Source organism: Ailuropoda melanoleuca, chromosome 8 (assembly GCF_002007445.2).
Source record: "Ailuropoda melanoleuca isolate Jingjing chromosome 8, ASM200744v2, whole genome shotgun sequence".
Lineage (NCBI taxonomy): Eukaryota > Metazoa > Chordata > Mammalia > Carnivora > Ursidae > Ailuropoda > Ailuropoda melanoleuca.
The window spans coordinates 119,337,080-119,354,634 of NC_048225.1; the positions used below are offsets into that span (position 1 = coordinate 119,337,080).

The following is a 17,555-nucleotide window of genomic DNA, read 5'->3' on the forward strand; positions in this document are numbered from 1 at the left end:
GGGGGTGGCGATGGCCGTGGCCCTCGGTTTCCCCAGGGACGGCTCGCAGCACCCGCTCCCCGCCCGGCCCCGAGGGGAGACAGAGCAGTTGGGGTGCGCGCCGCGCGCCCTGGGCTCACCGCGCCGCAGCAAGCGCTCTCCTGCCCCCGCCGCGGGGACCTGGGTGGGTGCAGTCGGGGCGCAGATGCGCCGAGGGCTCGGCGGGTGCATTCCTGGCCGCAGGTTGATGGTGGGGCTCGGGAAGGGCGCTGGCGGTACCCCTTCGCCCTACTGCTTCTCTCGGATTTGGGGCTCGTACCGCCTTTGGGGCTCGTACCGCCTTTTGACAGGGATTAGAGTTTGGGTTTGGGACGAGCCCGGAGTCCAAGCATGCAGTGTATTCCAAGGTCTCCGCCTCGGCTGTGCTTCAGTCCTGTCATTTCTGTGCTTAGAAGTCTCCTTGCAAACAGCCAGGCAGGGAGGGCACCTTAAGGAAGGCCAAAATCTTTCGCTCTTGAAAGAGGCCAAGAATCTCTGCCTCGGCCACCTGGGACCGGCAGCCTCCTCTTTGCGCAGGAAGCGGAATTGTGCCCCAGTCCTAGATTGGGGGTGGGGGATGGACTGTGGGCGGCGAGGAGGACTGAGATCTCCAGAGGCAGATGAAGAGGATTCGTAAAGTAATCATAAAAAATATTTATTCGTTTTCGTAAACCTGACCAGCCTTAGCCTTAGTCACTTGTGTTGTTGGAATCTCTTCCCATGTGTTTGTGGGACCGGGATCATTGTTACGGCCTCTTGGAGGGTCTCGAATAACCTTGTAACTTAGTGATAAACCGCGTTCGGAAACGGTTGTTCATAAGTTGTAAACAATACATGTAGAAAACTGTTCTTGCTGAAAAGGCTGTATGCCTACAGTTTAGCTATTTATATTCAAATTGATGCTATTCGAAAACAAATTTCCTAGTTGGAAGAGTTTGTATCGCAGCAACGCCCGTGAACGGGAAGCCAGGAGGCATCTCTGCGTTAAGCCATTCCTGGAGGTAACCTAGGGCTGAAGCACATCAACGAACACGACCAAAGTGGAGCAACTTCCACACTTTTCCTCTTCAGTTTTCTCCGAGCAAACCCAGATGATTAGCAAAGCAGGGTTGGCTAAGACAAAATGTTTGCCCTTCTTTGCTTTCAAGCACTCCCCTGCTTGGGTTCCTCCAAACCAGTTACCTGGAGAATCACATCGCTGATGCTTCCCCAGGACAGAGACTTGGTGCTGGAAGGGCCCTTACTTGTCACATAAGTTGAGAAATGGCATGTGTCCAAACAGATATAACCAAAACACAACAGGCGGCAGCCCAGCAGGGTCTGGGACTGTGTGTTGCCTAAAGTATCTAGTAAGGTGTGTGTGTGAGAGAGGGAGCTGTCTGTACTTTTAGGAAAGTTGTATCACAGTGTGTGGTAATGTTGTCATCTAATGTATTGTAACAATTTTTCAGTGATCTCTTCTCAGGAGGAAGCAAAAGAAACATTGCCATTTCCAGTTGCGATAGAATCCCCAGTCTTAAATTGTCCATCACCTTCAACCTGGCCTTTCCCCCAGTTACATCTGAATTAGGATGCTGACATGTATTAAAATAATCGGATTTTAGCTTCAAAATCCAAATAACTGCCCTCAGATCTATCTGTTCGTCCCTCAAATATGTATTAAAGATACATTTTAATGTATTTATGGCTCACTGGCTTTAAGAAAAAGTTTTCTTTCCATGTCACCCTTCTTTTCTCTGCTATTTAATTGTATCTTGTCCATTTCATCTTATATCAGAAACTGTGTATTTGGCCAACAAAAAGAAAAATGCTGCTTCTACTAGTTTCTAGATCAAGTGTGATTTAAGTACTGCGTTTTAAGACTAAAGGTAACTACTGAACAATTCTCATAGTTTTGCCTGTCCCTGCAACATGTGATGCCCACTTCTGATTTCATGTATATACAGAAATAAAATAAATAAGGGTATCTTCGTGTTGAAACCTTCATAATGTTGGGTACGGTGAACATTACTTTTATAATAATTTCACATTACGCCGTCATGTGATTGGACCAGTAAGAGGATGTGATGTCCTTTCCTGTTAATTTATCCAGATACTGTACCGGGAGAGCAGCATGGCCTCAGATGAAGTCAACAGTGTTTACTACTGCAAGGTAGCAGGTTGAGCCACTTAACGATAGTGCCTTTTAGTGTTAGCTCAAGTTAATTGACCCCTTGGGGGTTCCTGGATGCTCTCCCCAGCTCCCTATTACCTCTTCATGCGGCCATGCTTAAGCCAGCCAACATCTACATTTGAATTTATCTAATTGCGCAGTGAAGCTTTTTATGATTACGAAACAGCAGAGATTGAGGACAAGAAGGTTAGAGAGGGGACCAAGTTTCTCTTGACACCGGCTATGCGTGGCGGTGGACTCCTTGCTTTATGTTTATCCATAGAGAAAAACAGGGAAAGTGGCCATCTCTCCTGTCTGCTTGTAGGGGATATATAATGATAAATCTCTAAAGATTTTAGACACTCGGAGCCTGTGCCTTGAAAGCCATTGATTTCAGAGAGTACTAAAGAAACTTTATTGTTGTTTACAGACTAAAGGACACCCTCCTATTTCCTGATACATCAGCATGGACTGGTAAAGTTGAATCCTGATACCTGTTTTTCTCTTTTTTTCCCCGTCTTTACATACAGTGTTAATGTACCGGGGTGAGGCTCTAGAAGATTTTACAGGCCCCGATTGTCGTTTCGTGAGTTTTAAAAAAGGTGACCCTGTGTATGTCTACTACAAACTGGCAGGGAGACCTCCTGAAGTTTGGGCCGGAAGTGTAAGTACAAATTTGACACACTTTAGCTTCTTGCTTTCTTTCGGCTCGTTTCTCACTGTAGATGGAAATAACTGTTTTCCTGGGGTCTTTGATGGAGTTACTTGTCCTCTCTGCCAGACTGGGAAAACAGGTGTCTGTGTGTCCCAGGCAGGCATCAGGCCTGGCCCCAGGTAGGGGCTCTGCTCTGTTCCTTAAACAAAACTGAACTGCTGCTGGTTGTTACCAGCCGTGGGTGCTGCCTCCATAGGAAGGGTTGTGGTGGTGAAACCTGGAAATTCGGAACTTCATGGCTTCACAGCGGAAGGGTGCACAGGCATTAGACTTAGTCCTGTAGACTTGGTGCGGGACAGTGTTTCACGTGTTCATATTTAAAGTTGATTGTATGTGTATTTTTTTCTAAGTTATTAATATTTGTGAAAGAGTGACAGCTCTGGGACCAGTTACCTAATTATATGTACTGTCACTAGTCTGTTAAAAAAGCAAAATGTCCTTTCCATTGTGTGTTTTTTGTTTCCTTGCTTTGTTTGCAACTTCTGGGTCATCCTTTTCCTGCTCTCCAGACACCTGCTCCTGGAGGATCCCCCCCGCTGCTCTCTTCCCAGCCGGTTTTATGGATGCCCTCATGGCACCCATATGACTGGAAACCAATGACTCCATCATGCTCTGCTTTTTAAAGATTTTTTTTATTTATTTATTTATTTATTTATTTGACNCAAAATGTCCTTTCCATTGTGTGTTTTTTGTTTCCTTGCTTTGTTTGCAACTTCTGGGTCATCCTTTTCCTGCTCTCCAGACACCTGCTCCTGGAGGATCCCCCCCGCTGCTCTCTTCCCAGCTGGTTTTATGGATGCCCTCATGGCACCCATATGACTGGAAACCAATGACTCCATCATGCTCTGCTTTTTAAAACAATTTTTTGTTCAAGTATAATTAACTTAGAGGGTTCTGTTAGTGTCAGGCGTGCAGTATAGGAGCTCCGCAATTCCATGTGTTACTCAGTGCCTGTCACGATAAGAGTACTCTTCATCTCCATCACCTGTTTCACCCGTTCCTCCACTCACCTCCCCTGTGGCACACACCAGTTTGTTCTGTGTATTCCAGTGTCTGCTTTTTGTCTCTTTTTTTCTTTGTTTTGTTTCTTAAATTTCACATATGAGTGAGATCATATGGCATTTATCTTTCTCTGGCCGACTCATTTTTCTTAGCATTATACCCTCTCAGTCCATCCATGTTGTTACACATGGCAAGTGATTTCATTCTTTTTTGTGGCCAAATAACATTCCATNTTTTGTCTCTTTTTTTCTTTGTTTTGTTTCTTAAATTTCACATATGAGTGAGATCATATGGCATTTATCTTTCTCTGGCCGACTCATTTTTCTTAGCATTATACCCTCTCAGTCCATCCATGTTGTTACACATGGCAAGTGATTTCATTCTTTTTTGTGGCCAAATAACATTCCATTGTGTGTGTGTGTGTGTGTACACGTCTTTGTCTACTCATCTATTGGTGGACACTTGGGTTGCTTCCACGTTTTAGCTATTGTAAGATTCTATTTATTAGATAGGTATCAAGAGAGCACACTCACGGGGGAGGGACAGAGGGGGGAGGAGAGGGACAAGCAGACTTCATGCTGAGTGTGGGGCCCTATGGGGGCCGATCCCATGACCCAGGGCTTGATCCCACAACCCCGAGATCATGGCCTCAGCCAAAATCAAGATCTAGTGCTCAACTGACTGAGCCACCCAGGCACCCCATTGGCTGTTGTAAATAATGCTCATGCTTTTTATGTTTTTAATGAGATTCCCTAGGAGTGGCCTGACTGAGAGGCTTATGAGTTCTTGTCCTTTCCTTTCTATTAAGTGTGATGTGTGGGCTGTTTATTTACTGAAAGTTGTAAGAGTTCTTGATATCCTTATAGATTGTTCAAACTTCCAGAAATACCCAGTCCCCACTGTGAAAACTTTTACTCTCAATAAAATACCAAACAACAGAAAATAAGGCTTGAGAAAACTACACAGGGAAAAACAGATTCATTTTGTTGGTGTTCCAGATTCCTAGGGAGGAATCTTGAAAGACCAACTACTGGTCAGGTTCAGCCCTTGTAATTTGGGCAGAATCCTGATTGAATCACCAGATACAAAGAAGGGTCTGTTCTGTTTCCTTCAAGTTGACCACATGAGATTTTTTGATAATCTTTACTCTTGGAAAGTTTTTTCTACATACCTAGGCTACATGTTTTATGTGCAGCGAGGTGGTTAAGTTGGAGCATTTGGGTGCGTGAGCTCGACTTGGATTTCCCTATGGCCATGGTCACCTCTCTTGCAGCCTTCTTAGGGAACCACTGCTCTCAGCAACCCAGCCAGAGGGCTCTGTGCTGTTCGATGATTGTCCAGGTGGCGTTTTGTTTGTGCTGCTCACGTGGCGTCTCTTTTACTGCTCTGTCTTGCAGTTGGCTTATGTACTGTCTTTGCTCCTGTAACGTCATAAGCCCCGTACGGAAGGGCCCATGTCTTACCCATCTGCCCTTTGAATATTTCCTTTCAGGGCAGTGGCACTTACTTACATGTGTCCTGATAGTAACTTATGCAGAATTTATTCTCTTGAACAAATGTTCTACTTCTCCCTCCCCCCCATCAAATTAATAGTTCTCTGGCAGGGATGATATAGGGAAGCAAAATTAGATACAAATCTTACTTCCAGTCCTGAGGGTCCCTTTTTGTCAGATCCTGAGGCACAGAATACCCCCCCACCCAGTGTATAAATACGGAGGTTTTTTTCCTTAAGATTTTATTTATTTTATTCTTTTTAAGATTTTATTTATTTGACAGAGAGAGAGGGAGAGAGAGCACAAGCAGGGGCAGAGGGAGAGGGAGAAGCAGACTCCCTGCTGAGCCGGGAGCCTGATGTGGGACTCATCCCAGGACCCTGGGATCATGACCTGAGCTGAAGGCAGACGCTTAACCGACTGAGCCACAGTCACCCCAAGATTTTATTATTTTTAATAATCTCTGTACCCAACATGGGATTTGAACCCATAATCCTCAGATCAAGAGTCACATGCTCTACCGACTGAGCCAGCCAGGCACCCCCCAAAAATGGAGTTTTATATGACCTGTGGTGTCAGTGCACAGAGACTACACAAAGACAAATATATTTCCTTTTTCCATATATTTCTGATTTGTCTCCCTTTTCTAGATTTTCTCCTAATAAAGTTTTCCCAAAAAGGGGAAAAAAGTATATTTTCCCTCAGTCTCTCTTACTTCGTGGAACTTACACTTTAGGAAATTAAAAACTCTTTCCCATTAGCTCTCAAAATGATTCTTATTTCTGTTTTTTTTTGTTTTTGTTCTGCACTCTTTTTTAGTTTCTTAAGAGTTTTAGGTTTTAACTGCCAGTGTAGCAGTTTTTAATTGCTCTGCCTTATCTAATCTTGAAGACGGTATTCTAGTACTCAGACTGGCTTTCACATATTTGCCAGGTATAGCAACAGCACTCCTAATGAGGATATTTTAGGAGTTGGTGATAAGATAGCTTTTTTCTCCTTTGGTGCATTGGATCTGCCTGTCAGCCTCCTTCAGAGAGATCTGCTTTCCTTTTCAGACGGAGCCAGTAGAAAACAGTGCATGCGTCTCAAGAAGACACACTTTATGTATTTTCGCTGTTAGGGCTGTAGGTAAATGGGGTTATTTTCTCTAGAGGTTTATTTTGCATGAAATTAAAGCTTGATGTATACTTTAGTATGAATTTTATTTTCTCCTCAAAATACTGGAAAATCTAGCCTTTGAAAAAGCTGCTATAGCCCATTCTGTCAATAAATATTTGCTTTTTGTTGTAGTGATCACACATTTTAGGGATTTTGTGTTCTTTTTACTTAATTTTTATGACTGTTTATTGGTTTAAGGAAGACTTCTAAGTACTGGCTGATGAGCAAAGCTGTGAAATGTGCAGGTAAATTATTGCTAGAGGTTATTTGCAATTGTGTTTCTAACCAGCTCTGATTTGCAGGTTGGTTTTTTTTTTTTAAAAGATTTTTATTTTTAAGTAATTTCTACCCAACGTGGGGCTCAAATTCACAACCCCGAGATCAAGAGTCATACTCTCTTCTGACTGAGCCAGCCAGGTGCCCCTGATTTGCATAGTTTTAATCACAAAATAGACAATAACTTCCTCTTATGTAGATCTTTTATCTACTTCAGAAATACAACTTTATGTGTTCTGTGTTTAGAATTAAGTTGCATGTTGAAAGGAAACCTCAGTGGTTTTAGAAAAGTTGGCTTTAAGGTATTCTGTGCTTGATTTTCATTGGAATAGTAATCTATGTGATCGTAGTAGCAACCGGCTGTCTCTTGTGGTTATACCTACGTGCCTATCTGTGTATTTCCTCTCACTACTAAGAAGTCTGTCATTTGTATTTCTTATACAGAATTTTTATTGGCGCTTGTTTCTTTTGCCTTTTCTTTCATGTAGGTTGGGCGTATTTTTGGGTATTTTCCGAAGGATTTAATCCAAGTAGTCCATGAATATACTAAAGAGGAGTTACAGGTTCCAACAGATGTAAGTTATGGACTTTTTTTTTTTTTTGGTTCTCAATTATAAATTGCCTTTCAAATTCATCAGTGATAGTCAGTTAGTGATTTTTGAAAAGTCTTTGTGTTTTGGCCAGAAAAAAACCAAGTTCACATTTGTGTATCAAGTTTAAATTTAGAATCAGATTACCTTTAAAAATAGAAAAAATAAGAAAGAAAAGTTTGAAAAGAATTTATTGGAGACTATATATCATTGTTTGGTAGTTGTCTAATATGTGTACTTTTACATAGGGTTTTTTTTTTTTGCTGCTTTATATGAGAAAAAAATTAAGAATTCAATATCTTCTTATTTAGTTATTAAGTTTCAGAGGTAAATCTTTTTAATTTTTAAAAGATTTTTTAAAAAATATATTAATTTATTCTAGAGAGCGAGCAAACGCGAGCAGGGGGAGGGTCAGAGGGAGAAGGAGAGAAATTCAAGCAGACGCCGCGCTGAGCGCGGAGCCCAACACAGGGCTCGATTTCATGATCCTGAGATCATGACCTGAGCCGAAATCAAGAGTCGGAGGCTTACCTGACTGAGCCACCCAGGTGCCCCAAGAGGTAAATCTTTTTAAAAGCAAAAGAAGAAGGTATCTCAATCAGANGGGAAGAAAGGGATAAAGAAAAGGGGGGTAATCAGAAGGGGGAATGAAACATGAGAGACTATGGACTATGAGAAACAAACTGAAGACTTCAGAGGGGAGGGGGTGGGGGAATGGGATAGACTGGTGATGGGTAGTAAGGAGGGCACGTATTGCATGGTGCACTGTGTGTTATACGCAACTAATGAAGCATTGAACTTTACATCAGAATCCGGGGATGTACTGTATGGTGACTGACATAATATAATAAAAAATCATTAAAAAAAAAACAAACCACTCATTGAATAGCTCTTAGACATTTTAAGTCGAGAAATCAGGTGAAATTAAATCCTAAATATGTTCGAGGCCACAAATGCCAATTTACCGTGGCTTTCTTATTACTGACCCTTTAGTGATTTCAGGGGTTGTAGCTATGTTATAGGTTTGGAACAGGGATCTGCACAGTACTGACTGCACCCCCAGTAAAGCATTAGTCTGAGTGCCCTGACTTCCAGCTCTGTGATGACGAAGATTTTGTGCTCCGGGATCCTCAGTCCTGCTGATCATTTTCTCGAGTTTTAAAATTTATAGTAATTGATGCTCACTTTCATTCAAGAACCTTTGAGTAGTTCTTTGCGGGGCTGCAGAATATGCAGCCTGCTGGCCTGGAGCCATTCTTAGATGAGATTGGCAGAATAGATGGTGTCTTAGAGCCAGTGCTGTTCTTTTTTTTTTTTAAGATTTTATTTATTTATTTGACAGAGATAGAGAGACAGCCAGCGAGAGAGGGAACACAAGCAGGGGGAGTGGGAGAGGAAGAAGCAGGCTCCTAGCGGAGGAGCCTGATGTGGGGGCTCGATCCCAGAACGCCGGGATCACGCCCTGAGCCAAAGGCAGACGCTTAACGACTGAGCCACCCAGGCGCCCCGAGCCAGTGCTGTTCTTAATGTTTCTCAGTAATCTCGAGGGTCATAAAATCACCCCATTACCTGTCTGGCTTCATTCCCAGTGAAGAGACTCCCCAGGATACAGGTGTGAGACAGCAGTGCATTGGCCCCAGTGACCTCACTAGTTTGGGAGTCGGCCTTCTTACTGTGCCTCCCACTGCATGCTTCCCTCAGTATTGAGAAAGTAGTTTGGAAACGCTTGTGATGAAAAGAAGAAATCATCCATCCCACTGCACTGGTCACGGCTCCTCAGACTTTAGTGAAAGCTTAGTTAGGAGAAGAGAATTATCTTGGCTTTTTAACTTTCCCTCTGTGTCTGGCTCTTCTTATGTCAATTTGCTTATTATTGGAGGAAAGGAAGAATATAGATTTGTGGACAGTCCTGAAAGGAGATCTTAATGACACCTAAACCCTGATTTAGAGTAGAGTGTATTCCTTACTGAATCTTGTTTTCAAGTTGTATTTGAGGTAAGAATTAAGTGGGGTGCCCCCTTGATATCCTTCTTTGTATCTTTAAATGTTTAGTTCCTATGCCCCTGTGTTTAAAAAGATACTTCCTAAGCTGATTTATCTTTTCCAATCTAAAGAAGATATGAGGCAAAAAAAATCTGTGTAGACTTAGATCCTGACAGCAAGGTGGTTCTGCCCATCTCTAGCGGGGTAAACAGAAGGCAGCCTGGAGGGCACAGTGATAGGGAAGCTGGATGGTCTTCCAGCTTCTTCTGCACATATTATTAGGGGATGAATTCCCAGAACATCAGGCATAGATATTGGGGGACCCAGCAAATGATACCCTGTTTTTTCTCCACTTGTGCTCAGAACAAATTGAGACACTCAGGAGTCAGGCACATGGAGACCAAATTGTAACTATTATTTATTGATAAAGCTTTTCAGTGAACACGGCTCAGGTTGCAGAACTAGTGGGCTTTCTAACTTTGTAGTCTAGAATAAGACAGACTGCCCAGCCACAGACAGAGCTAGCTAATGGGGGGCCACCCCAAGGGGACTGTCCCTGTAAAACTGACAACACAGAGGGGAGAGGAGGTATGTTCCCTCCAGCAGGTCCCAAACAGCAAACAGGGATGGTGCAAACGCACCAGCCACAAGAATTGTTTCCCTTGGGGAAGAGACAGCAAGGGGCAGCCAGGAGTAGTACTCAGGTAGGAGTCCTTCTCCTTGGAAGCAGGGAACCAGGGAAAAGTGGATTCCAGCTTCTATATCCCTTCATTACCCAAGAAGATTTGGTGCCCAAGGTAGGCACAGAAGCCCCTCCAGAGCCAATTTGAGATTATCACTGTCGCTAGTATGGGTAGTAAGAGTTTGCTCTTACGATACTTAGACATGCTAACGTTTTTCTTTCTCTTGCAGGAGACAGATTTTGTTTGTTTTGATGGGGGAAGAGATGATTTTGATAATTATAATGTAGAAAAACTTTTAGGATTTTTGGGATTGTACAGTTCTGCAACTGGAGATTCTGAGAAAGCGATAGAAAAAAGTCAGCGTGAGGATACGCCTCCTGAAGTGTTTGAGGATACACCTCCTGAAGTGTTTGAGGAAAGCGACCTTGAAACTGAACCAGTAGAAGTCAGCTCAGAGGAGGGTGAAAGTATCTTCTCAGAAAACACTAAGGAACTCAAGGAAAGATCTGGGGTCCAGAAGAACCACCCCCATGGAAACAGTCAAACAGATCGTGCTCAGGGGGACCCATCTTCATTTGAACCTTTTGAGGAACTGCTGCAGGATAAACTAAAAGTGCCAGAAAGCGAAAACAACAAAACCAGCAATGGTTCTCAGGTCTCGAGTGAACAGGAGAAGATGGATGCTTACAAACTTTTGAAAAAAGAAATGACTCTGGACCTAAAAACCAAATTTGGCTCTACTGCTGATGCGCTTGTATCCGATGATGAGACAACCAGACTCGTTACTTCATTAGAAGACGATTTTGATGAGGACTCGGATACTGAGTATTACACGGTGGGCAAGGAAGAAGAGGAGAACGAAGAAAACTTTGATGAGCTGCCGTTACTGACCTTCACCCATGGCGGAGAAGATGTGAAAACTCCAGCAAAGTCTGGAGTTGAGAAATACTCAGCAGATAGAGAGCAGAGTTCAAATGGAGAGGATACAGTTGAGGCAGCTCAGCCCCCAGGCATCAGAAGCTATGATAAAAATATACTCACAACCTGGGAGGATACTGTCTTCTCCTTCACGGAAGATGATGGACAAACGGGTGTGGATTTAGGGAGTTCTGATTCAGAGGAAGGAAAGGAAGGTGATGATGGGTTCGTCCCAGATAGCAAACGGGGGAAACCACAATCAGCCACAGATTACACTGACCCTAAAAAGGTAGAAGATAGTCTTTTGACTGTAGATGTCCCTAAAACAAATAATGACAAAGACCCAGAAATTCACAGTACAGAAGAAGGGAGGAAAGCTGAGGAATCCAGGAGGGGCCTGGCACAGGACGAGGGGGGGCTGGAGGAGGAGAAGCAGGAGGGCGTGACTGCACATGGTTCTCCTCAAAGCAGTGACCCCGGCTCTTCGCCAGCTGCTGGAAAGGGTAAAGAAATGTTGGAATTAGAATTGGATAACAAAAAAAATGACCTGAAAGGAACAGCTATTCATGTTTCAAAAGGAATGCTCCATGAAGGAAAGCCTGGAGAGCAGAGTTTGGGAGGGGGCTTAGCTCCTGAACCGGTACCTGAAGCCTCAGGGAGTCAAGGGAACGAGGAAAAGGTTGGATGGGAATCTGTGGACGTTGCGCCGCCGTTGGGAAGTCACCAGCATAACGCATCCAAAGACAGGGTGGGAGAAGAACACGCTTTAGTAAGTGGAGTAAAACCGCACATGCTTTCAGTGGAGCCTCTAAGTGAGGAATTTAAAGAGGAACAGCTTAAAACTCGGAATCAACCTAGACCCTCCCCTTTGGATGAAATTGGTTTGCCAAGAGAACCAGAAGAAGAGGGTCCCATTTTGGGAAGAAATCGTTCCTGGCCACAAGGAAGAGAAGAGGCTATTGCACACAGTAAGCAGGTGGGTGAGAAGGTAAGGCAGTCCGAGGAGGAGGTCAAAGAGGACCCCTCAGGTGAAGAGTTGGCTCCGCACAAGCCCGGGGCGGGCTCGTGGGAAGTGGAGGCAACAGGGCAGGCAGATAGCCTGGAAGGACCAGGTTTCCATCCTGAGAAACCAGAGGCAGAAGACGATTACAGCCCTGAAGAACTCCTGGAGGATGAAAATGCTGTAAGTGCAAAACAGTCTAAAGAACAAAGCCCCAAGGTCCCGGGCGGGCGGTTGGATGGTAATCTGCAGGCCCCCCCAAGAGCTGGTTTAGGCGCCATTAATCCTGACGCAGAAACGGAAGGAAGTAAAGAAGAAACTAGTAATATTCTGGAAGTTGAAAGAAAAAGTGAAACTTTGGGCCAAGGGGTAGACACGGGGGGCAGGGAAGCAGGGAGCGGGGTGGTGGAAACAGAAAGCCCTCCTGCAGCTAAGAAAGCACAGAGAGCATCTGAAGTAAGGGACTCTCCTGACAGAAAAAATCAGACTCTCCAGTTAGATGAGATGTTTCAGAATCAAGATACTGATTATTTTAAAGAAGACAGCCCTGAGGAATCCGCACAGAAGCCTGTGATAGAAGAACTCTCGGAAGAGGACCAGGAGGACATTGAGGTGTTCACGGACACAGGGAGTCAGGCGTCTGCCACCGAGGAGCACGGAGATGACCGGCCACACTGGGCGCCACAGACAGCTGGAAAGCCAGCGCACAGCGGCGATGTGAAGGACTTGCCTATAATCGGCAGTTTCTTTAAGGAACAGCAGTCTCTGCAGAGGTTCCAGAAGTACTTTGATGTCCATGAGCTGGAAGCCATGTTCCACGAAATGTCTTTAAAGCTGAAGGCCGCGCAGCAGGAGAGCCTGCCCTATAACGTGGAGAAAGTGCTGGATAAGGTCTTCCGTGCCTCTGAGTCCCACATTCTGAGCATAGCAGAGAAAATGCTTGATACTCATGTGACCGAAAACAGAGATCTGGGAATGAAGGAAAACAACATATTTGAAGAGGCGGCAGTATTAGACGATATTCAAGACCTGATCTATTTCGTCCGGTACAGACACTCAGCCATGGAGGCCACTGCACCACTCGCCACGGCACTGCTCCCGCAGGAAGGCTGGGGGGGCTCCATGGAAGGTAAAGTGCTTCTTGGGGGCGCGCTTGAAAAGCAGGTGCGGCGGTGGGGGGGGCAGCAGGGAGGGGGGACTGCTGAAGTGCCTCCTGCCTTACTTGTAAAGCTCTGTCAAGTTTACAGTGTGCCTGAAGGTAAGGGACAACAGCACTGTGACATCCACGAGTCCCTTCCCACCTTCTTTAAGGCTGGACCATGCAAAGGATTTCTCACTCAGTTTTCCCTTTTGGAGTTGAGACTGGGTGTCATGTTTTCATCTTTTGTGGAGTCATGTTCTTTCTTGCCTCTTTGGAGCACTTAGGTCGGTTAAATTCTACTGGGCCCTAGGATTCTTGCATTCAGATGAATCAGCGACTAACCAGGGTGCAGAGCTTTCTAACACAGCACTTGACACATAGAAGCCTTTCCGTAAATAGTGATGGAATTGCCCCTGAGCCAGTACCCTAAAACAGCCTGATTCCTAGTTCTGTGCCCTATTCCGTGTCCCCATGCTTTTCAGACTGAGGTATTCGAACTGAGGCATATGGTAGAATACCGGGGGGACGTAAAGTCACAAGAGTAAATGTATCTTCCCAGAAGGTCACTTTTTCCGGAGAATCTGGGGAGTGGAACATTTTTGTGTGGAATCAAAGCAGATCTATTTTGCATTAGAATGCAGAACTCTAATGAATTTTCAGGGTAAACTACGAGGCTTTAAAGAAATTCATCTTTGCTGTGTGTTACATTGGGCTATGCCCTGAGCCTCTTGGGGAAAGACATGGGTTCCCTCTTTTTGACGATTAGATATACTCTCAAAATATTTGAGAGCTACTTGGGCAGACTGCCTTTGTACAAATGCCCTTCCCTGCTAGCTCTGTGAAATGAGCAAGCTTATGTTTCTACACTTGATGTTTCCTGTTTCTGCCCTTGACTAGAATCTCTTCTGTACATTACCTGTGTGAGCATGTGTTGGTTTGTCAAGGAAGTTAGGTTGTTGAAGACCCTACCATAAATGTGTGTTTGTAAAATACTTGGAGTAAGGGTTTCTTTATCAATTTTAGCCGTCTGTGACATGAGACAAAAGCAGTTGAAACTCTATTTCCCTGCTCATGTGTGCTCCCTGGGATGCCAGCCTGCGGAGGGCAGTAGTGGAGGGCAATAGTGAAGCACCTGAGGGTGGATGGTGAGGGGAGCTGCGCAGTGGGAAAGGGGGAGTGGGGAGTGTCCGCAGGCTTTGCCAGCCCAATGCATTCTTCTTCCCTATAGGGATGCAACCACACCTTGAAGATAATTTCCCACGAGATAACACAGAAGACAGTTTCCCACAAGAAAACGCAGAAGACCATTTCCCACAAGATAACGAAGAAGACCTTAAAGTACAGGTTCTCAAGGAGCCCAGCCACTTGGATGAACCTGTGACTGGTGACAAGGGTGGCCCAGAAGTGTCACAGCATCCAAATACTGAGAAAGACGTAGACCCAGGTAAAGCTTGCAGATTTTTCTCTACAAAGTAGAGGTATGTCATAAAGAAAAGCTTCTAGGACATTTCTTCTTTTGTTTTTTCCCCCTTTAAATTATTTATTTGTTTAAGTAATTTCTGCACCCGTGGGGCTCGAACTTATAACCCCAAGATCAAGAGTCAAATGCTCTACCGACTGAGCCAGCCAGGCACCCCTGGACATTTGTTCTTAAAGGTAGGAAATCAGAAGGGAGTAGAATACAGGCATGAGTGAGTTTAAAAAACAAGAAACCCCAGAAGGGAAAGAAAAGCAGGAGTTGAAGCGAATGGAGATCAGCAGTAGGAAAAAGGCCAGAGACTGTAACCAAAAACCAGTGTTCGGCTGTCGTGACTTATGTGAATAATTTTAATCTAAAATATTATTCTTAAAAAGCCTTATGTTCTAAAAAGTAGTTTTCAGCCAGACCAGAGGCATCAGAAACTCTGGGGGAGGAGACCAGCAAGCTCTGTTTAAGCCCTCCAGGAAATCTGGATCTGTTGAAAGTTTGAGAACCACTGCGTTAAAACTCACAAATTCTGTGTTTCCCCCCCCACTCCTTAGTCCCCTTCATCCCATGCTGCCCCCAGTAGAATACAGTGTGGTTTAGCTTGTTTACCTTTTTAAAAACAATGAAGGGAATATTTACGGCCAGGTATCTTTATACTGTAGGGAAGAGTACAGGACTTTGCAGTGTGTTGTGGTCCAGGGTGGCCTGACACCAGTGAATAGAACTTCATCACAGAGCACAGCAGACATTCAGTGGAGAGCAACTCGTTTCACTTGAATTGAGGAAAATGTTTAAAACAAAAATACAACAGGGGCGCCTGGGTGGCGCAGGCGTTAAGCGTCTGCCTTCGGCTCAGGGCGTGATCCCGGCGTTGTGGGATCGAGCCCCACATCAGGCTCCTCCGCTAGGAGCCTGCTTCTTCCTCTCCCACTCCCCCTGCTTGTGTTCCCTCTCTCGCTGGCTGTCTCTCTCTGTCAAATAAATAAATAAAATCTTTAAAACAAAACAAAACAAAAATACAACAAAATAAAACAAAATGTTGGTAGGTTTCTAATGAAGAAGAACTAATTGTGCTATTTTGCATATCCACTGTGGTGGGGTGATTTCATTACTGTGTTTGTGCTCTTAGAGGTTGTGGTCTGTGACCACGGCTATAGCATTACCCTGTGATACTGTAAGACCTGGTAGCACTGGGTGGACCCTCCATCTGTCCTCAGAGTACGGGAGAAGCCACAGCATGGGGAGGAATTCTGTGAATTTGAGAAGAAATGATGCATCAGAAGTCTCCCGTGTTCCAGAGGCTATTCCATTCATATGTCATCCTCTCTAGTTCTAAACTCCTTTAAGTCAAAAAGGTTCTGCTTGTTGAAAATGAGTCATGTACCACGAAGTCTTGTTATTCTCCTGCTCAAAAACTTCCAGGGCTAGGAAAAGTTCTGCTTGCAGAATTAAAAACAGATTTTTTTGCTCTGTCCTTTAAGGTGTATCACAAAATGACATCAACTGCCTTTACAGGCTTATCTTCCCAAATATCCCTTCATGCATCTCAGACATGGAGATGGTCACCTGACCGGGAACACTTCCCCAAAGGTCAGATTCATAGATGAATAGTGAATGGAATCTCCTGGCGGAAGAGACACGAGAGGCCCCTACTGCACCGATCACTAATGGCTTGTTGAACTCCTAGCAGTTTATAAGACGTGTCTCAGACTCGAGTAATTCAAACTGAAATCCCCTCCCCACCACCTCCTCAGGTGAAGCCCTTTCAGGCGGTGCCTGAATCCTACCTCTTACGCAGAGCTCCAGGCCAGCCCCCACCCTGTAAGCAGTTCGTTAGTGTCTCTGGGCATTTACCATATTCGGTTTTGTGTAGCTGTCATTCATCTGTTTGATAAGCAATCACTGAGTGCCTGCCAGGTGCTACACGCTGTGCTAAGCATTGGTGTATCCTACCTGCAGGTCTGCAAACTGACACTTTTCTACTCATCATTTGCCTGAAGTTTCTAACACAGTGCTTCACCAGCACTAAATGAATGTTGTTAAACGCAACTGTGCCTATGTGGAAAAAACATAAAATTATTCTTTTCTCAGTTCCTATGACTAAATATTGTTCAGATAGCAGTTGCTTTGTCAGGGACATGATGGAGGGGTTTGGTGAGGGGTAGACGGTACTGGAGATATGTTCATTTCATAATGGAAGGGTATGATGGCTCTAATAGGCATTCTGAATGTTGTTCTCTTTATAATTCTTTTTTTAAAGATTTTATTTGAGAGAGAGAGTACGAGCAGGGGGGAGGAGCAGAGGGAGAGGGAGAAGCAGACTCCCTGCTGAGCAGGGAACTGGATGCAGGGCTCCATCTCAGGACCCTGGGATCATGACCTGAGCCGAAGGCAGACTCTTAACCGACTGAGCCACCCAGGTGCCCCTTCTTTTTATAATTCTTCAAGAGAATAATTATATACGTTATATAAGTCTTTATATAAGACATATGAAAATTGTATGTCTTTTTTTTTAGTAAATATTTTTTAAGTAATCTCTACCCCCAACATGGGGCTCAAACTCACGACCCCGAGATCAAGAGTCGCATGCTCTACCAACTGAGCCAGCAAGATCCCTTAAACCATATAAGTCTTTAAGAGAAGCCACTAGTATTCAGCGGGCACTCAATAAATTTTTTAAATGAAGAGAAACAGGTCTTACTCTAAGCATAAAATAAAATATTAATTTTCACCCTCAATTTTAGGGATAATTACAACAGAAAGCAGTCCTGTTGATGCTATTGATGGAGAAAAGCAACTAGAAACAAATGCTGAAGAGCCAGCAAGTGTCACACCATTGGAAAATGCAATTCTTTTAATATATTCATTCGTATTTTATTTAACTAAGACGGTAAGTTTGACATATATAGTTTCTTCAGATAGCATGTTGATTAATTACAGTTTTTGAGTTGATCTTGA

At 44.2% G+C, this 17,555-nt stretch overlaps 1 protein-coding gene and 1 non-coding gene across 3 annotated transcripts in view; one reads left to right on the forward strand and one right to left on the reverse strand.

The window, feature by feature from the left end:
• The first annotated feature begins 638 nt into the window (after positions 1-638).
• Positions 639-17,555, forward strand: part of MIA3 (MIA SH3 domain ER export factor 3) — a 55,821-nt gene continuing 38,904 nt past the window's right edge. For both annotated transcript variants that reach the window (XM_034667215.1, XM_034667216.1), the window contains exons 1-6: positions 639-656; positions 2,701-2,834; positions 7,303-7,389; positions 10,300-13,117; positions 14,358-14,573; positions 17,342-17,487. In XM_034667215.1, coding sequence (XP_034523106.1) covers position 656; positions 2,701-2,834; positions 7,303-7,389; positions 10,300-13,117; positions 14,358-14,573; positions 17,342-17,487 — 3,402 coding nt within the window. In that variant the 5' untranslated portion in view covers positions 639-655. The remainder of the gene's footprint in view (positions 657-2,700; positions 2,835-7,302; positions 7,390-10,299; positions 13,118-14,357; positions 14,574-17,341; positions 17,488-17,555) is intronic.
• On the reverse strand, positions 5,847-5,919 carry TRNAK-CUU. The gene has a single exon. It is a non-coding gene; the product is annotated as a tRNA-Lys (tRNA).